This window comes from Motacilla alba, chromosome 3, assembly GCF_015832195.1.
Source record: "Motacilla alba alba isolate MOTALB_02 chromosome 3, Motacilla_alba_V1.0_pri, whole genome shotgun sequence".
Lineage (NCBI taxonomy): Eukaryota > Metazoa > Chordata > Aves > Passeriformes > Motacillidae > Motacilla > Motacilla alba.
The window spans coordinates 43,658,964-43,680,262 of NC_052018.1; the positions used below are offsets into that span (position 1 = coordinate 43,658,964).

Here is a 21,299-nt window from a genome sequence, read left to right on the forward strand (position 1 = left end):
GAGTGCAAATGAACCATTTATTTTGGATACCTCATTCTGGGATACTGTGAATTGCTTGCTGAGCACTTTCATATATACCAGTGATGTTTTTTAAAAAGCCAACTATCTGAAACCTCTCCAATGTATAGGTCAATTTATTTTCAGCTAATATCAATGAACAGAGCAGTTACTCTCTGGGATACACCTAAATTTATTACTTCCAACATTCATCAAACACAGGATTTGTATTAATACACAATAAACACTAAGAGGTTGCCTTCTCCAACCTGAGCATCTTGCTTCAGGCATCAGAGAGAGATGAACACACTTGGAGGCAGTCCTTAGTAGTGAAAGCAAGTGTGAAGAGTTATCCTTGGTACTGGCCAGTTCTCTCGGAAGAGTACAGTGACCACTTTGGTGAGGACAGTAGGTTACACACAATTCTTCAATAGCTAAATTTGGGCAAGAGGAGATGCAATTCTTAACAAGGCCTAGAAAACTGAGCTCAACTGTGTTGAGAACTTCTAGTTCAACCTTCCAGAAATTCATATACTGCTACTTTCCAAAAACTCTTTTTTTTATTTTGACAGCTGTCATTAGTCACAAAGCCGCTAACTTGGCACCTGCAATGTTGCTATGAACAACTTTTTGAAACAGTTTCAGTGCAAAAAGGGATTGAATCCTCACACTAAACATCTGTGTCACTAACCTTAAAGACTTAAAAGAGTTTTGACCTTTCCTTTCTGCAGCACTAACTACAGCATGTTAAGTGTCTGAATGTACAAATATGCTTTGACAGATGCAGGCTGAAATGCTGATGGAGAACACACCATGCTGGAGGAGCCAAGCAGCCACAGAGCTTCAGCAGGAATTGTTGAGCTACTTGATGTGCACTGTGCTTATCCGTCCACTCAACGCATGTATTGCTGAGTAAGAATAATTAATGTATTTCAATGGACACCAAAGCTGTAGCTGCAAGACCGATCTGGAAGGTCATGGTGGGTTTTTTGGTCATCACAGACAGTGACCTTTGTGACCACATAAACTTTGATGTCTCTGCAGATTAACAGGTACCAATGCTGATCTCAACTAGAATGACCTGTAACCATCACTCAAGGCTACTTATGAGTAGACTTGCAGGTAAAGCATGAGCAATTTACAGAATAAAACATGAACAATTCTGAAATGTGTAAGTAAATGTTGACAAGCCCTCACAATATAAAGCATGTATCTTCTCACGGAGACCCCATCCTCAGTGGCAGCCTGCCGTGGTAAAGTTAATGGGAAAGCTTCAACCAATTTCAACAAGTCAAGGATTTGGTGCTCCTTCCAGACTTTTCCTCCTGGCTTCACTACGGTGCTAAAACACAAATTTCAGCTGCAGTAACTCACCTCCCCATCTCCCACACATTTATGAATTAGCTGGCAGGTTAAAGGTATAAAGAAAAAGACTATTTTCTATTTAGGAGCTGAGGGAAGCATTTTACATGCACTGAGTTTAGGTGTGCAGATGTGTACAAGGTACAGGGAGCACTGCTAGCTTTGCCTCTGCTTGTTAAATGGCCAACTGAGATTCAAGGAACTGTTCCAAGATCCTCTCCTCATCTACAATACATTCAGGAATTTGTCTCATTCCTGAGCTCTCCTTACGCAGGAGATCTGTTCTGCTTTTCACTGTCACAAGGAAAGGGCTGGATACTAACTGCTGCTCTCCAGTTACCCTGCTCTACCAGTACTGAGCGCTCTGGGTGCAATGGGGGGTGTAACAGTTTTCAAAATAAATAATTTAACCTTCTAAACCCAGCAGGTTTATCCTGTGCCTTAGAATTAGGGTTGCAGGTCAGTTATGGTCAGTCTGCATTTATAGTGTGATAGTTGCCTTTCAATTCAGCAGGCTTCTTGCAGCTATGTGGTCATTTAAAGCACAAGTTGAATGTCAGATGTGAATCTCTCCTGTGGTTTTATTTCAGACTCCCCGAAAATGAAAACTAACACTTTATAAACAAACTCCAAAGGGAAGGAAATTAGCCTACAATATACTCTGAGGCGCCTTCTTCAATTTCCTTTTAAAATAGCTGTCATTTATTTCTTCCCCTCAGCTCACAGTGTAGAGATCTACATTTACCTCATCTCTGTGTAAAATCCCTGCTGACAGCTGTAAAATGAAGTGCATGTACAACTTCACAGCAGGAATATGCTTGATTTTTCCCCTTATTTCCCAAATTATCTCACTTATAAACAGTTCTTGAAAAAGAAGGGTCAAAGCCAATAGAAAAGTCTATCTTATAGAATACATTGAGGAAATCAAATGACATTCACACCATCATGTAGGCATGTGTGTTTATTTCTTGGTTAGATTGTATTACCTGTAGCATCTTTCTAAGAATACAACGATACTTTGTGAAACATCTCTCTATGCCAGTGATGGACACTGGTAGAGATTCTTAATTCTTAATAATGAATTTATTATTTGTAATTAAATCTATTTCTGTAGCTGCAGCTTTTATGAAATTGAATCTAAGCTAAGACATAGAAATGAACAGGCTATGTCTTCCAGGTAGGTCCGACCAGAGTAGGATCCATACATCCCAATAAAACACATTTGTGACCTAGGGTACCACTAATTATAATGCTTGTGAAGAAATACTAATACAGCTAAATTATATCTTGTTAAATTCACTCCCACACCTAAGTAAAAAGCAGTAATACTCATTTACCCTCTGAATCACTGCTGTCTTAGCTTTTGCAGAAGGAGCTTCATTACACTGTCATCTCTTTATCACCCAAATCAAAGTCACTTGACTCCAAGGTTTTCAAGAATGAGTTATTAACTGTCACCGCTATAATTATGTCTTCCTTAACAAAACTTGTAATGATTAAAAGAGCCTGACATGGAGACTGGCTTGCTTGCTGGCTACATCAAGTGAAGGAGTGAGGTTTTTTATTTATTCAGGACTACAACTTTCTGAACATGATAAAACTCCCATATCTTGGTGCTAAGGATACAACACTAACCTGCAAGTATCTGTAATAAAGAAGAAACTGAAGAATTTAAATTTACTTTTCTGTAAGATCTACTATAGATTTATTGAGATCTACTTAAAACTCATCTTATGAAGACTCTTTCATTTGTTAGTTCAATCCAATTTCTTTACATATTGCTCCAAAAAGCTATAGAGAGAAGTAGACATATGATTGCCTGTTCTGGCTTCACATTCAACTACAGTAAAAGATTAATGACACACAACATATTCCTGAAAGTCACCCTGATGGTTTTATAGGACACATTATGTTTGCTTTCAAGTGTTTAAGAGCTGAATGCCTGTTGGGTTTACAGTCTAAAGGCCAGGGTCCTCAGCAAACCCATTCTTCTGAGCTTTCAGCTTTTTTAGTGCAGTTTTTGTTAAGGCTGTACTGTCAAGGCTGTCATGTATAAGCCATTAAATGAATGTTGCATGCATTAATTTTTTTTTGTTTGTGCATGAAAATGAACTCATCACGACTTTACTTTTAGAATGAAACCAAAATGGAGTTAAGCTAAATACCACACTGCAGGGAAGAGCAGATCTGGCATTTATCTTACTGGGAAGGAATAGATAATCAGTGCTTACAGAGCCACTGGTCAAAGCTCCTTTGGCTGCCTAGACCACTTTCCATGTAAATCCACACATGGCAACCACATTTCATGTCAGTCACAGGTTTCTGTCCCATTGTGTTTACACACAAGTCATGTCCAAGTCAATTTTTCAATTTGGTCCCACTTTATAAAGTGCTGTCCCTCATAACTTAAGCATAGCTTAACACACTGCCAGTGAATTTGCACATGACCAAAATTAAGACTTGGAAGCAATTTTTCACTTACATCCATTACTAATTCTCTGCTTAGGACTTGAAACATACTTCATTTAAGATGCAGGTTGCTCCTGATTCAAATAGTTCCCAATGTTAAGATAAGATTTGTGCCTCACCAAACTCTAATTTGCTACATTTCTATTCACTAAAATTCTTTCAATATTCTAGACCCCAGCCATTTGCAACTACAATTCTGGATATGTTTAGAATAAACATTTAAATCACACTGGGGACATCTAGGCTGAGGCAGAAATCACACAGGACACATTGTGAACTGCAGACAGAAATAAAGATTTAAGTGACAAATGCCTTAAGATGACTTTGAAATGTAGTAAAATAGGTTTGTCTCAGTGAGGAAAGACAGAAGGTACACTATATGCACATATGAAATCAGATACACAAAGAGAATTCTACTCATTCTACTAAGCAGCTCTTCACTAGAAAAGTAGCAAACATGAAGGAATTTGTATAAAAATTGATTAATAAAAAATTCAGAGTATTTTTTAATAACTAATTATGCTAGTCAGATAAATCATAATTATACCTTGTACTGTATGGAGAGCAAACTACATAAATGTACATGAGGCATCTGTCAAAAAACAGCTCAAAGGTGGTTCTTCTGTATTATCTGAAACTAATTCTAAGCTTTCACAGAACTTTCTGCAAAATGATAGGATTAAAAAATAAACCTTTATTTTAATTATATCAAAACCAATCGTTAATGCGTTGAGCTTGCTTCTATACTTGAAGAATTTCATGCCCTTACACTTTCCTGAGGCTTCTTTTTTCTTTTAAGCATTGTCTACTCCTCTTATTCCAGGAACATAAGAAATCCTGTCTCAAATTCTGACCAATTCTGTTCAAAGCATGCTGCAGTACTGCCAGATTTGCTCTTTCCCTTCTTTCTGCTTACAAAGTCCCTCTTGTTGTAATCCCTGACTGTCTAGTAAACATTTGTTTCACTGATATGAAGCAGGAAAATACTTTCCCCTCATCTCCTACAAACACCGAATTAAAACAAGGACAGATGAAGCAATTTCACTAGGGCCACACAGGACGTTGGAGAGAGAGAAAAAGAGATGTTCTGAATTGCTTGTATCTCGGCAAGTCTTTTAAATTGCAAATCCTAACCAAAGTTTAAACACAGGAAAAAAGCAAGAAGGTCTGTAAAAGATCATTCAACAGACTAATGACTTAATTTGGAAAAAGTAGAACCTAATGTCTTTAACTTGACATGAACTCTTACCTAGAACATCTTTTTCATGTTCAGGGACGAGAACTTTCCATTTGGATTCCTCAGGATCACTGAAGTCAATGTTGATTAACCGATAATTTGGAGAATGGCGGTTTGTCTTGAAAGTGAACACTGTTCCTTCATTGGTGACATACTCGTACTCAGCCTCAAAGTTATCTATCAGCTTCACCCATTGAAGAATTCCTGTAAGATCAAACACAGAATGTCAATTCCTCAAATAAAACCTTTCAATACCTGAGGGCAAGGCCTTCCTGACAACTGCTGTAGGCTCTTTCTTGAGCAATGGCAGTGACCAGAAGCAGTACAGTTACGGAAAGGCCAGAATGTTCACCAGGTATTAAGAACTTCCAAAGACTGCTCCAGATCAATAGGCTGCAGGGGAAAAATGCCAGTTCACAGACATGTTAAGATGACTGGTTTGGAGGACTTTCTAGCAAAATACTGACAGAATTATGGCTCATGTTTCCCCAGCTTTCCTAAGGGGCTTCTGGAGAGCTCAGATGTTTGCCACAGCAATGTTCCTACCACAGTGGCTGCTGTGAAGCCAATGTCACCGAGCACATCAGGTTCTCGTCAAGGGAGCTCACAAGTGTCCCCTTCTACAGACTTAGAATGAAGGGCTGTAGCTGAGTTGAAAGACTGTACTAAGCTTTCAAATGCAATTTTATTTTTAACAGCTTTTCTAAAATTACTATTTAATTATAAAGAAATGTTTGGGGATTTTAGTTCCTGCAAAAAAATTTACTTTGAATGGAAAGTTTTCCATTCTCCTTAAAAGCCCAGAACTTCCCACAGAATAGAAATGATGCTATTGGAATGAGTACAATAAACTTCAACATGAGGAATTTCTCTTTCAACTCAGAAACAACATTCCTGAAATGCTGTTCTGCAGAAATGTGTCACCATCAAAGGACAACTACAGTTAGCAAAAAACATCTGTGTTTCTGAAGAAAGAAACTGCATTTTGCCTATCAATCTCTTAGAATATCACACTCAGTAAAAGAAGTGGACTTCTCTCAAAAATGAATAGCCTCAGTTTGAGACTGTGGTACAGAGTGGATAGTATTGACTCAAGCTGAAGATGGGATTCTAAGACTCCACTGCTTTTTATTCGCATTTTCCTGTTTTTCAATAGATTGAGAGGCTAGTAGAAAGAAAAAGCAGCAAGGCTAGATAAGACATGTGATATACTTGTTTTATGCACAACCCAACCTATCATCCAAACTTACTATTGCAAGCATCATACATTAGCTATGCTGAAAAATCAGAATCCTTATTGACATATGAAGGTAAAACTCTTATAACTTAAAATAACATTTAGTGCACTGTCTGCCCCTTTCCTAAAGCTACAGGTTGGGTCTTTGCTTTTAAGTATAAACAAAGAAAATCTTCATAAATCTGTTTGTGAAACTCTATAATGTAATGTTTGTATCAATAAAAAAGCATTTCAGCTTATTTTATAATATTATAAACTGAGCAGAATAATGCAAGTACATCATAGCCAAGCTGTAATTACTGTGAATTTTAAAAAAGAAAAGAATAATTGAGGAAGCAGTGAGATGACTAAGGTCATTTTAAACCCATTAGATGTAATAACAGAGTATAGTCAGGCCGGGTACATTCATAAAGTTTGTATCTCTTAATTGCCATTTTGGTTTAAAGAAAACTTCCCTATTTCTTCATGCAAAGTGATTAAATTCCACTTTGCATACTGCTGTAGTATGAACTTTCCACATAGTCCAGTCAAATTAGTATCCTGAGTGAATACACTGCCCCTTAAATTTGATTTTTTCTGAGATCCAAAGTTTTGCCCTTCTCAAGAGATTTCATGCTGAAGACAAATCCTGCTAAGTCACTCCAGTTGCTGTGAGTTCCAGAGAAAACCTGCTTTGATGTCCAGTAAAACCAAAGCAAATCCATCCTACAACGAACCCTAATAAACACCATGAAACCATTTCAAGATCCCAAGTCACACAGCATTTTGGTAAATAAAAACTTTAACTTCAGAGTAACACCATAACAATACTGGTATCTGGAAGAATGAAACCATCATACTGAAGTACAAGACTTCATAAAAAGAAATTGCCAGACTGTTGAAAAAACACACTTTTTTAATGGCAAATGTGCACAACAGTTGTAGTCTCCATGAGTGCAACAGAACTTGGATTCCATAAAGAAAAAGGACAATAATGTGACACTAGGGATTTACATTGCTTCCTTGCAACTCATTCATCCACTCCCAAATGGGCAGCTAGTAAATATGAGAGGGTTGATGTTCTGCAGGGGTACCCTTAGCTGTTATTTTACAAAAACAAGAGCATCCATCTTATTAAAGTGGCTTTTATGTAGTCCTTAGAAGACAAATATTGCAGTTCAATTACCTCTAAACCACTGTCTTACTGAAGTGGTTAAATACACCAACATCTAATCCAGGATCAGAGGCAGTAACGAGGCAACTACAGGCAGCCCTTACATCAGACACACCATTGCTGCACAGGGTATGGGCTGCAGTTCTCCAGTGAGAGGAAAAAATCCTTTGCAGTGACACAGGTATCAGCCATAAGAGGATGCTTCTTTATGCTTGGTTGAAGGTGACCTAGTTGTGGCTGTGATTGAAAGGGATATTCTAGTATTGCTTCAGATCCTCTTGCTTAGCCTTCTCCTTTGGGCTAGAAGTAACAACCTGATGACAAACACGAGCAGTTCACTGGGCACTACTATGGCTGAAAAATGATGGGGACAAACACCATTTCTCCCCAGGTCATGCCAGTGGCAACACAAGGAAGGGAGAGGCCCATAGAGCTCACCAGCATGGCACTGCCCCCATGTCAAGCACTCCGGCCTTACCCCTCAGTAACGAAAGAACAGTATGTCTGTAAGTTATGACTTCAAAAAGTACTTGAAGAACAAGGTGAAGGACACACATTCAGTCCATTCCTCATAAAAAGGAGAGAAAAGAGTTGAAGAACTGGATGTTGATACGGCATTCACAGGTTTAACCTGTAGCCCTCTGAGAACATGTGTCTTTGAGAAGAATCACTGAGAAGTGGCGTTTGGATAGTTTAAGGCTACTCTTAACACCTGAAACACTGAAGACTTCAGTTTAATCCACATAAGCATACAATGAGACAGATTTATTATATGCAGAAAGGCTTGACAGTTTCCTGTATACTGCTGCTATACCCTAATCCTTTCCCCTGCCAGTCCTTCTATTAAAATACATTGCTGAAAAGATACTGATGGCTTTGCCTATATGTTTTATACCAGTTATTCATCATCACATAACTGCATTACAACAGGAACTGCAGGTAGAATTCAGTGGACAATAAAGGCATGCCACACAACAGAAAATCCTACAGAGCTAGGCTTCTGAAAACAACAAAAGCAACATTCAGGGTTACAGACAGAATTTTTAAACAAAGTTTTTGGATCCATAGAAGATCAAAAGAGAAATTGTTTCAATAAGCATCACAGAACAAGCCCTCAGTCTTGTACCAGCCTCTGAATATAGTAAAATATTCCATGGTCTGCTGAGAGCTCTGGGTGATGAAGCATGTCTGTGAATGATGACAATTACAGAAGAAGGGAAAGTTAATTTGAACAAATTGGTAAGAGCATGAATTATCACAAGGTCTTGTTACCAACCTTCTCTATACAGAAAGGACAAAGTGGCTGAGAGTCACTGTTAGTCACTTCACAAAATGTTCTTGATACTTCCATATTTCATGTTTCATGGAAAGGCCAAACAATCAATTAATGGCAAATAACCTCTTGCCTATGCCTACTGGAGAGACAGGGTTTAAAGGCAGAGTTATCTGACACTGGGAAAAAACGTTTTCAAAAGGCAAACACTTGCATTTGACTTTTTTCAAATGCTCTAACAGTCAAAATTATCAGGTGAAGACAGAATGCTTGTCTCCATAAATTCCATTGTGTCTTGCCATTTTTTGCAAGACAGCTTTTCTACAAATGGGGCAGTGTAGGAATGTGCCCCCTATGGACAGAGGATAGTTCTGTCACTCTGTACCCCCTATGGGGCAGTGCTGAGAAAGCTCAGGAAATGAACCAGGAAGCTTGGCTCATAACAATAGGACAGGTTTTCTAACCCAAAGAATGATGCCACATTTTATTATGGTACACACATTAAGTAAATAAACTTCTACCTAAGAAAAGATCATCATTTTTTAACCCCCAGATTTTCATAGAATCACAGAATTATTTGGGTTGGAAGGGAGCTTAAAAGCCATCTAGTTCCAACTACCCTGCCATCGGGATAGGGTCACATTCCACTAGACCAGGTGCTTAAAGCCCCATCCAACCCAGATTTGAATACCTCCAGGGATGGGGCATTCACCTCTCTAGTCAGCCTTTTTACAGTGTTTCACAGTACTAATCCACAGTAGGTTTTACATTCAATAGAAGACAGATAATCTCATGGTATACAGCATGCATCAGATTGGAAGAGACTATTTCAGGGCCCCTGTGGCATGTTCATTACATATTCAGGTAACTGAATGGTAGAGTCCTTCACTCAGATATCTACTTCCACATCAGAATCTAATTTCTTCTTGAATCATAAAATACTCAGCTTGCTCCCAAGCCCCTGCTTTGAGCAAGGCAGCTAGGGAAAAGAACTCAGGGTTTTTTCCCCTCTCCAAAGGCAATAGATATTTTCAAACAATTTGGACTTCCTTTAAAAGCAAGATCTCTCTATGTCTTGGGACCTCACTTCACTTATAAACATCTGAGGGAGGAAATACTGTAACGGAGATATTAAGATGTTCTTAAAAGGCATGCAGCTTTTGTATTTGTATTGAGAGGGTACAACTCATCTTGCACATGATGGATGACAGCTACTCAATGATCATGGAAAGTTAATGCATTTGCCATCTAAAATATAAATAAATGGAGGGAAGCAATCTTCATTCCTTTGAGTTAGAAAGTTCAGACGTGTCAAGATATATTCAAAGATTAATCCAGAAGAAAGAAATCAAGCACTTTTATGAACAGACATTTCTCAATCACTTTCAAGGCTCCAATTTTACTTCCACTGGGATAATCACTCAAAAGACAGGAGAAGAGAATATATACGATTCATTTTGAGAGAGTTATAGCTCATGCCCTCAGACAGCAGAACATAGCAACTGAAAAGCAGGCATGAAAGCTAATCTCTCTCCCTCACACACACTTTCTCTAATACAAACAGATGAAAGTACAAATACCTCGTCTAAAAAATAACTTCATTATGAATACTATTTACCTGGTGGTGTTCAAAGCCAGCTTGAATAAGGCTTTGAGTAACCTGGGCTAAAGGGAAGTGCTCCTGCCCATGGCAGGTAGGGTTGGGACTATCTGATCTTTGAGGTCCATTCCAACCCCTCAACATTCCATGATTCTGTGATTTATAAATGTAATGTCCAGTCAGAAAGTAGCAGCATGAAGATGTCCTTGCTCAAATTAACAGCAAGCAATTTAATTTCATAGAATAGTTTGCATTTGAAAGGACCTTTAAAGGTCATCTATGCCGATCCCCTTGCAATGAGCTGAGACATCTTCAACTAGATCTAGTTGCTCAAAGCCTCATCCTACCTGAATTTAAATGTTTCCAGGAATGGGGCATCCATCACCTCTTTGTCATGTGGCAACCTGTTCAAATGTTTTAACACATTTATTGCAAAAATCTTCCTTCTGTCTAACCTAAACCTGCCCTGTTTTAAGTTTAAAACCATTACTGGTTTTTGTACAGGAACAAGCTAAAAAGTTTGTCCCCACCCTTCTTACAGACTCCCTTGAAGTTGTGAGGCAGCAGCAAGGTTTCCCTGAAGGTTTCCCTTCTCTTCTCCAGGCTGAACAACCAGAGCTCTTTCAGCCTTTCCTCATAGGGGAGGTGCTCCAGTCTTCTGATCTTCATCATGGTCCTCCTCTGGGCCCACTCCAACAAGGCAATGTCCTTTCTGTGCTGGGGTCCCCAGGGCTGGATGCAGTGTTCCAGATGGGGTCTCATGACAGCACAGCAGAGGCACAGAATCCCCTCCCTCACCCTGCTGCCCATGCTGCTTTGGATGCATCCTAGGACACAACTGGCTATCTGGGCTGTGAGTGCACATTGCTGGGTCACGTCCAGCCTCTCATCCACCAATACCAAGTCCTTTTCAGACCCAGCAGAGCTGCTCTCAATCCCTTCATCCTGCAGCTTGCATTGATAAAAGGGGTTACCACAACACAGGTGCAGCACCTTGCACTTGACCCTATGGAACTTCATGAGGTTCCCATGGTCCATTCCTTGAGCTTGTTCAGGTCCATCAATATGGCATCCTTCAGGAATGAAGCACCACTCAGCCTGGTGATGTCTGCAGGCATGCTGAAGGTGCACTCGATCCCATTGCCTATACAGCACTGCTCCCAGTCCGGGACCCGAGTACCTATGGTCCCACTGGATCATGGACACTCATCACCGTGTCCATTGGGACACTGAGCTGTTGACCACTACCCTTGAGATGTGATCATCCACCAATACCTCATCCACCCAAAAATCTGCCTATCAAACTCCTATCCCTCCAATTTAGAGAGATGGATATTGTAGGGGATCACGTCAAACGTCTTACAGAAATTCAAATAGATGACACCCTGTAGTGCTTTTTTTTGTCACTAATTTTATTTATTTTTACTGCTAATAATGTCCCTCAAAAAATAAATACATATAAAGTATGTATCTATATTTACATTTATGCATAACAAATAAAAAGATACAGTGAAAACAAAACTCTGAAATCGACATTTAAGGGATATGAAACATTTTTCTTAAACGCTCTATTGTTGATCCTTCCACATATTTTTCAAGACAGCTAACTTTTTTCTCCCCATTTGTTAGGATACAAGAGCCTTGTTTTGATATTAATTTTTGAAACTTTTTTTAAAGTTACTTCAATCACAGAAAAGTTTTTGAAAACATGGAAGAGTTTTCTCCCTCTCACTACATTCCACTTTATGGCTGATGTCTACTGTCGCCTCATTGTCTCTTGTTCATTTTCATTACAAAGGTTTTGATCCACTATTTCAGGCTACACAGTGCATACTGACTCATCCCTTTGATGTTACTGTATATAGCACTGTTCATTGCTTATTTATTTATTAAGAGAGCCTGATAAATTGCAAGACTAAACTAAAACACAAAAGGCCAAACAATCCTATTTTCAACACTGAAGTGGACAAACATTCACCTGCCCTCAAGTCACATATGTGCTTTTTCAGTGTAGGGGAAAAAACCCCAACATTCTAAACACAGAAACAAAATTTAAAAAAAATCTGACTGATAGCCTTGCTCTTAAATTCTTTCTTGCAACCTTTCCCTGCCAGTCTAATACAAAGCAATTCCAGCTGACAATGACTAAGCAATTCCAGCTGAAAATGACTAAGCTGTGAACTTCTGTGTTTGCTCCATTTTTATCACATCTTTTCAAGCCAGTGGTTCTCAAGCATTTTTCACTAGCTCCTATTCCCCTGCATGTGTCCTCCCACCACCTCACACTGTTCCCACCAGACACAAACCACCAACCTTCAAGCAGCCCAGTACTCAAGCATTAGAGCCTCTATCACTGTTCTCTGTCCAGAAAGCCCCTGTACCTCCTATTTAAAATAAATCTGTGTTTAGCTTCCTTTCCAATCCAACAACTCAGGTGTGCATTCCAATTAGTCAACCCTCTCAGCTCTTTGCATTCCAGAAATCACTGCAGCTTTTCATTAAGGCTATGTTTCTACACACCCAAAGGTTATAAGAAGAGCTACCTCTTCTGCTCCCCATGCTGGTTTATACCCCTTCTTTTTTCCCCTCTGCTCTCACGCTTCAGGTACCCCAGGAAGAGCAAAGTGGGGCTCTGCCCAGAGCTCTGAGTCAGTAACTCATAAAACAATTCTATAGTGTTCACAAGAGGATCCTGATTTTTTCATTAAGCTTCCCAGCTGCTACCACAATACAAAATAAAGAAAAAGGTCAATACTAAGGACAACTTCAACAAGACCAATAGCCCATGTCATGCTGGTTTACATTCACAGCCAAGGGTGATTAAACAGCTTTCATTTATTTCTTGTTGCACACCAACAGATTGGTGCTAAATTCCTTCTTCACAGCACCAAATCACATATTCAAAAGAGTAAACAGTTAAGGCAGACAATCTAATAAAAAAGAAACAATCTCATTTTTCAAGAAAAGGGAAAAACAAAATTATTACCAGGCACAGAAGCATGAAGAGACATGCTACATAAAAAAACCCACTGTTTTTGTGGTTTGTTTGGTGGTTTGTTTGTTTTTTTTTTTTTTTTTTTTTTGGTTGGTTGGTTTTTTTTGGTTTTGATTGGTTTTTTCATTAAGTTGTACAACAACGTTTGCTAATAAATAATTGCTTGATTACTGTGCATCCAGCTGCTTGGCTACTATGAGGTATTTTCAGGAATACCAAGAACAGTTAAGCAAAGTGATTAATGAAAGAAGTTTTCTTGTTTGACTGGTTCAACAAACAAGCAAACTTGAGTGCTGTCTTGTGGAAGCCAAGTTTGATAAAATAGTTAACAAAAATTGTGCCTTACAGTGCTCAGCTACTGGGTAAATATGTGGGTTTTTTAAAGAAATACTTAGCATTAGACCACTTTTAAATGTTTGTTACAGGAGCCAAGAGTTGAAAAGCCTACAAGCAGTTTCGCAAGATGAGCAGGGAAATCTGGAGTACTGAATGAGGGAATAACCTGGTCATGAACCCACAGTGCTGTCCTTCCTGACCCAACAGGCACTGCACTCCTGCTACTGATTCATAAGGCAAAATTAAACCTTATCAGTTGGCTGACAGAGTGGTCAAGTCTGGACAAGAATCCCATAATTTGGCCCCTGATCTTTCTAAACCTCACCCCACGAGGAACTGAAGAGGAAGAACAAAGCACAAAGGGAAGAGGTTCCATAGTCACAGTTACCTGAAACAGGGCACAGCAAGGGAGTTACCCCAAAAGCTTTAAGTGCAGGCAGCTGTCTTTTCCAGGGGGGTCTTCTCACAGCATTATCTTGCCACCATACTGTGAAATATGACCTCAGGTCTTGAGAAATAGAGTATGTGTAAAATACTGATATGAGATTAAAATTTTATTAAAAGTGTGTTTGGCTAAGTTAGTTGTAAACATAATATTCCAATTGGTAAACCTGGTCATTTCTAACAGAGTTTTGTCACAAAAACTATGCCATGAACTGGGTTAATCTGGTGGGATTCATAAAACACCAATGGTAGTAGGGGAGGAAGGGAAACAATATCTCCCCAACTCTTATCTTTCCAGACTAATTTAAAATCCCCATTAAAATGAAGCTATCACATATTTGTCATAGGTTACTTAGCACAGTAGTTTTCTATTCTAAAAAGGAGCATTCTTGGCACAAGTAGCTCACAATGGCCTGCGTAAAAACCTAGCAAGCAACCCGAACATTTGAAGAGGAAAATGACTCAGTCTGTATACAGCAGAAACCCTGTGAAGGGGGGGGAGGGAAAGCATGAAGAACATTTTAGCTAAGTGGGAGGCAGATGCTCAGATGCCCCCTGTACCGTTCATGGAAAGAATCAGAAACACTGCTGTGTAGATTGTCTTCTGAGGAAAACAATCTGACAAGGAATATCACAGGAGACTGCATGGCCAATTCAATTAATCTACAGCTGTCGACAAAAATATGATATCATGACACAGTAAAGGGGAAAGATTAGCGACACACCTAAATTTTCAGATGCAGAAATAGACAAGTTAAATCCTTTTAAGTCTCCTGAACATTTAGAAATAGTGTACTCTCATTTATTAGATGCGATCTCCATTCAGAGACTAAGATGATTTCCCACTCAACACAGGACAAGTTAACATCCATTGACTCACAGCCTGAGAAATACATGAACAATCCATGAATGCACAGGACACAACTTCCTTCAGTACAACAGAATGAATGTTCTCTCTTCCAGAGAATCTTTGATGATGACACCTTTATCACCTCACTTATTATTGAAAGGCAGTATATGCAAAAAGAAGCAACAACTCATGCTGTGCACGGAAGGCAATGAAATGCGTTAACTCAAGATTACTGAAGCAATAATTAAGTGGCAAATATTGGACAAACCATATTTCATAAAAAGATAACTTGTGAGAAAGTTAAACCAGAGGTTTCCTCTTCCTCAAAGCAATTTATATTGTTAGCAAAATCATTCTGTTCCATTTCTTGATGATTCTTGTGGAACAATCTGGATCTTCCCTTCTTGGATTGAAAAGGTGCAAATTTACTTTTTTATTTGTATTGTCTAGACAGACAGCAAAAATGGGACAGGCATGTAATTGAACACAAATATAGAAGGAAGTTCACAATTTAAGAAGGCAAAAAAGAGTTTTACAGCTTTGTTTTTTCAACTGAATGAGATTATCTGGTTGGATTAATATTTTCGAAACAGCCACAAACTGTTGAGTTTAATTTGAAATTTAAAAAGGAAATATTTTCTTGCTATAAAAACGTGCCACATATGAGTAAGAGTAAAAATGGAAGATTACACGTTCCTTTCACCTACTGGGGAAAGAAACATCTGAGCTCCTGTAAGCTTGTTATGGGCTGTATTGTGTTGCTTGATGATTCCCACAGTAGCTGACTCATCCCTGAATTCACAGCCATCTTCCAAGTTCTATCAGGCAGATATTTATTAACCATTTTTTATTGGCACACATGAAACATACTGTTTAATTTTGCACTCCTGTTTCTTCTTTCTTTTCCCAAGATGGATACCCCCCTTTTCACTCTGCTTCCCGACTCTACCCTGCAAATTTAAGCAAAATAATTCAACCAGCTACTGTGCTCTTTGAGGGAAAAGGCCTCTTTTTGTCTCTCAGACAGACAAAATGAACATTATTCTGAGCAAGAAGATCTTCTAACATATAGGTAGAAATATTTTTTTTAAATTGTGCCACATTTCTAACCTACAGTAAGTTAGAAACAAAGCCCACAAATCAGCTAGCCACCCTAGATTCTAACAACCCTTAAGTACAGGGCATTTACTCATTCTAAACTATGACCTTACAATACAAATAAATTCAGAAGTATGAGAAAGTGGTTGACACCAGACTTGAAATATTTAATGAGCACATAATTTCATATGTCCAGCTGTGTGCAGAAGTAGACTAGTTCAGCTAAATCAAACAAGTCCCCAAAAATGAAAATAATGAAAAACTATATCAATAAAGTCTATACTTGAAAGAGATTTAAATTTTTATTTGATCATATGAAATCTGTCACATACCAACCTCTATATATCCAGTGCAATATTGCCAGATTGCATGAAGTTTTCAAAATCTTTTTCTTGAGTCTCAGTGAAATGAGAAAATTATAAAAACAATCACTATTTCTAAATAAGCTGTACTTCATACTATCAAAAGGATCCAAACTATGAATCACTTCATGGAAAAATAAATGGCTTTCACTGAATCCAAGAGCCTCAACCTAGAAACCACAATATTGCTATCCAGTACAAGAAGAGCTAGTAGCAGGTAACTAGTGTATAAAATACCTATACAGGAATAGTTTATTATTGTGATTCTTTCATAGCTGAGGGAAGTCCTAACCTTCGTTTTGCTCCATCCAGACAAGGGAAGTCAGGTCTGCCTATTCATCCTCGCTGCTACAGCCAGGATGCTGCTGCAGAACGACACAGTCAGTACATTGAGCACAGCAGCTTCTATGACCTTAGCGTGGCTTTAGTCCATAAATACACACATGTGCATTTATCTTGACCTGCTGCTCAAAAAGGAATTAAATTCTGATGGATCTCATAAAAATCAAACAGTATAAAGGACACTTCTATAACCAGCCTCCTTTCCAAGGACAGGTCCAAACACTGGAAAGTGATACAAGGAACACAGATATAAGAGGTCTGTTAGACAAGGAAGGATAAAAAAGAGGGGCACAGAACAACCTAAGTACAAAATTACTACAAGATTGTTTGTAATACCAGTTGTGTCCCTCCAGTTCTGAGGTACATTCCATGTATTAGGTCCTTTCCCTTGATTACTAGCTCTGTTATTTCTTTCCTCTTCATTACAAAACCATAGTCCTGTCTCTTAACAGAAGTTTACTTCAATGATTCGGTCAATTAATTTCAACAATCCAGGAAGCAGTTCAGTCAATATCACTGTAATAAGGTGTTAAGAACAAAAGTAACTAAGAATTCAATGGTCATTTTCAGCTTTCAGTTGCAAAATTAGACTTATCTGCACCTCTGTCTTCAGCAAACGTCTCCAAGATGCAAAAGCATTTTGACTGAAATAAGCAGAGCTTCTCCAATATTATTTCGTTTCTTCTTTATGGTTACTAAATTGAAGCTTCACTGTAAAATCCCACTGTCCTTAAAATAGCATCTGTATCAAATATGTTATCTGCTAGATCCTAGACTACCTATAATATCATCCATTTTCTTTTTCAGCTCCCCTCATTCCCCCTTTACCAGTCAGTACAATTTCTGAAATAACTAATACTCACTCAGATAGTCCTGAAACTAGTTCTCTTTTTTTTCTGAGAGCTTCTTCACAAACATCTGTGTCTTAATCAGTTCATTTTCTTTCTCCCTTCAACTTTGTACTTTTTTTCAGATTTCCTGCTTTAATTTTTTCAAGTTGCTTTCAGTTTTGAGGTATTTCTCTTTTCCTTTTCTTGCTTTATTCTTAGAAGCATGCAAGCTACAAGCCACTTTTTGCAATCAGCACAGGGGTCCAAATCTGTCCAGACAGATACCTGTATTTCACATGGACTGAATCATCTTGAGAGAGCACAGGAAAGCAGGAGCCTCAGCTAATGGTCTAAACAGGTACACCCAGTCCATCATCTTATCACACCTACAGTCTGGAGGTTATTCTCACTTTACCTCCAACACAGAATCTGGCAGCAAGCAAAGTCCTTCATTACAGCACAAGGTAAGAAAATTCATTAATCATCTCATCCACTTTGGATCTCATAGCAGCCAATGATGTAACAGCTGTTGGATGAACATGTGGCTTAGACTAACTTAGCCTTGTTATTACGTACCCAACTCAGACAATAGCCCATTCAGGGAGATGGGTTTATGGATTTAAAACCAAACAGAATTAATCCACTTGTCCACCCCTTTGGGTCCTTTAAATGACCTTCCTATCAGCCAATATTAATTGCCTACAGTATTATTTAACAGTCTTCCCTTGTCTAACACACTATGAATTGCCAACTTACAGACGGGACTTCTGAGAAAAATGAAAATAAAACCCATGTTGTTTAAGGAGCTCTCTAGAATGTAGCTATGCTTATAACTGTTCCTTCTAATTCACAGAGGGGTTCCGAAACTTCATCATCTCAGGTCACCACAACCTCCCAGTGATGACAAAGCCCTGCTGAACACCATAATGATCCAAATAAACAGATATACAGGAAGGGTGCATCTTAAAAGTCCTTTTAAGTGAGTACAACACACAGACAGAATCTTGTATGCAGCAAAGAGACATGAGTCTCTGAATACTGGAAAAAGTGGAACCAAGTGGTGTATGGGTTTGTATAAAGTCATTTGACATTCTAACTAAATTATTTTAAGATTCAGCATAAACAGAGTGTCATCCAAGAATTCACACAGGAGAGAGCTGTTATGAATATCAAAGTTGGAAGACAAATCTTCATTGACTTTCATATCTCTGAGAATGCACAGGGGAGAGAACTTTGACTGAAAGTGGCTCGAGTCTAAGATGATAAAAATTTCTTCCGAAGCATTCTCCACATCTGAGGAATCCATAAGGGTGTCCATTTGAGTGAGTCTTCAAGGTATAACAAGATTAAATTTATGCCACAAGCTTATGGTCTCACATCTGCCTGGCCAGCTGACCTTCCACACAGTCTTGTGAGGGTTGGACCACCAGGACTCCTGCTTTTCCATTACCACTGATTGCATTTGGGAGCCAACGCTTCCAAAAGCAAAATGGGATTAAGCATCTCTTATTTCCACAGAAAGGAGGCTGCAAATAAGGAACAGGAGGCATTCATCCATACACATCCAAGAGAAAAATCAATGATTTGGCAGCAATTCTAGGCTGCCCCATTCTGTACTATTGCTGCGCTGCTGTCCACTGGATTAAGCAAGGCAAAAGGATCCTTGCAGGTTAAACAACCCAGTAAGCAGGGATTTAAACCAGAAAAACAGGAGAAAGTGATTCCTCGACAAGTAAGGAAGATGTGGATGGGGTAGGCAAACCAAGGGCCTGGGTGGTAAGAATGAAAGAGACACAGCAATCCACGAAACAGAGCTGAAGTGGAGTCTCTCCAAGCACAGGCATGTGAAGAAGGAAGTGCCTGCAGAACAGCCGCATGGAGAAAGCTCTCAAATGTGCACTGAGGAATCAGCACACTTGGGTGCCTGCCTGAACTGCCTCTACACTGATGCACACAACATGGGCACAAATAGGAGGAGTCAGAAGTCTTCATTGGGATAATGGAGACGTGGTGGGATAGCTCACAGGACTGCCATGCTACTATGCATAGATAAAGGTTTTTTAGTAAGGATAGGTTGGCAAGGTGAGGAGGTGAACTGTCTTTTATGTGAAAGAACAGCTGGAATTTGTGGAGTTCTGCCTTGGGAACGTTCAGGAGATGGTAGACAGCTTATAGGTTAAGATTAACAGGCAGACCAGCATGGATACTACATGGGTACTACCACTACAGTGGTATATACTACTGTGTGCTATAGAGCACACAGTAGTAGTATACTGTATGTAGTACTACATGCTATGGACTTCCTAATTAGGAAGAAGTAGATGATGCCTTCTTCAGACAACTATAAGACAACTCATGTTCACAGGCCATCCTCTTTACAGTGGAAGTTCTAGCCACTGTGATGTCTTCTGTGTGGAAGGACAATGGAATCTAGGGCTGAAGCAATCTAGAATTCTACAGTGCCTTGACGATAAGTTCCCAAGGAGATCACGAAGCCAAAGAAAGAAAGGTGCCCTGCCTGACTCAGTATGTACAAATAACAAAGAATTGGCTGTGCATGTGGAAGTTGCTGGCAGCCTTGGCTGAAGTTTAGTTGTATTAGTTGTGGACAAGTCAGTAGTAGGCCCCTCCTTAGCCTGAAATATTCTGTTAATAAACAAGACAACAAGTTTCTTGAGACCCAATATTCAACAAAGAGCTACTGCAGTATTTATTCTGTTTCTGAAGTTTCTGAAGAGAGAAGATGCAAGAATCAAAAAAGCTAAGTTGTGTTCTATGCAAAACACATATTGAGGAATACCTTTCAATAATCCAGTACTCTGGAAATACAAAACTACCGATCAGTAAACCAGCTAACTATGCCAACAATTGACAACAGCCATATGGTGTAAAGTGTCACACTTTCAGCTCAAACCATCGTGGCTACAAAGCCTAATACACAAAAGCCAAAGGCTACTCCACCTAGAAGGCAAGAAAGGAGCACTTCAGGAAAGCACATTTGAAATAGTAGTTGATACTCTACTGTACAACAATGGTGCTACCAAATAACACTGGAGGATTTTTATTTCCTAGTACTATACATGGAAAATAAGTGTTATCTATAAGCTAGTCACTTTTTGTAAAAAAGTGCTATCAGCACTTGAAGGGAGATAAGTGAAATTTTTACAATACGAAGAAAATTTTAAACATGGGAAAGTATTAGTGGTGTAGAATGAAACTGAACATACACTGGTACAGCTGCTTATACTATACCAACTTTTCCTTGTGACCTTTTAAATAAACTACAGAATGAAGAATGGAGTTTTTCATCTACTGATACATAACAGAAAATGGAATGCTAGCAGTGCTTATTTTATCTAATTTCTGCATTAAGGTGTTTAAGCAATACTTGTATTTGAATATATCTAAGTATTTCAATAAATATATCTATATTTTCATTCAAACATAAGGTATTTCAAATTTTATAGTGTCTTCAAAGGACGCAAACTTACAAAGCAACACATACCTGATATACCCTGAGACTCCTTCTGTAGATCACAGTACCACAGTCTGTTCACTGGATCACAGCCTTCTCTGATAGACAGCAAGACATACCGACCATCATCCGACACCTGTAAGAAGTTACAGAAAAATCAAAGACAATTCACCCTCTGGAAAAGAGAACTCCAACTCGAAAAGTGAGATCACACATGCAGAAAAATCTAGTGCTACTGT

General features: G+C 38.8%; 1 protein-coding gene across 1 annotated transcript in view; it reads right to left on the bottom strand.

The window, feature by feature from the left end:
* The window catches only part of LOC119698760 (prolyl endopeptidase), a 96,879-nt gene that overhangs the window by 53,637 nt on the left and 21,943 nt on the right, over positions 1-21,299 (bottom strand). Inside the window, exons 7-8 of the mRNA XM_038131247.1 lie at positions 21,091-21,196; positions 5,078-5,269 (exon numbers count right to left, since the gene is read on the bottom strand). Coding sequence (XP_037987175.1) covers positions 5,078-5,269; positions 21,091-21,196 — 298 coding nt within the window. The remainder of the gene's footprint in view (positions 1-5,077; positions 5,270-21,090; positions 21,197-21,299) is intronic.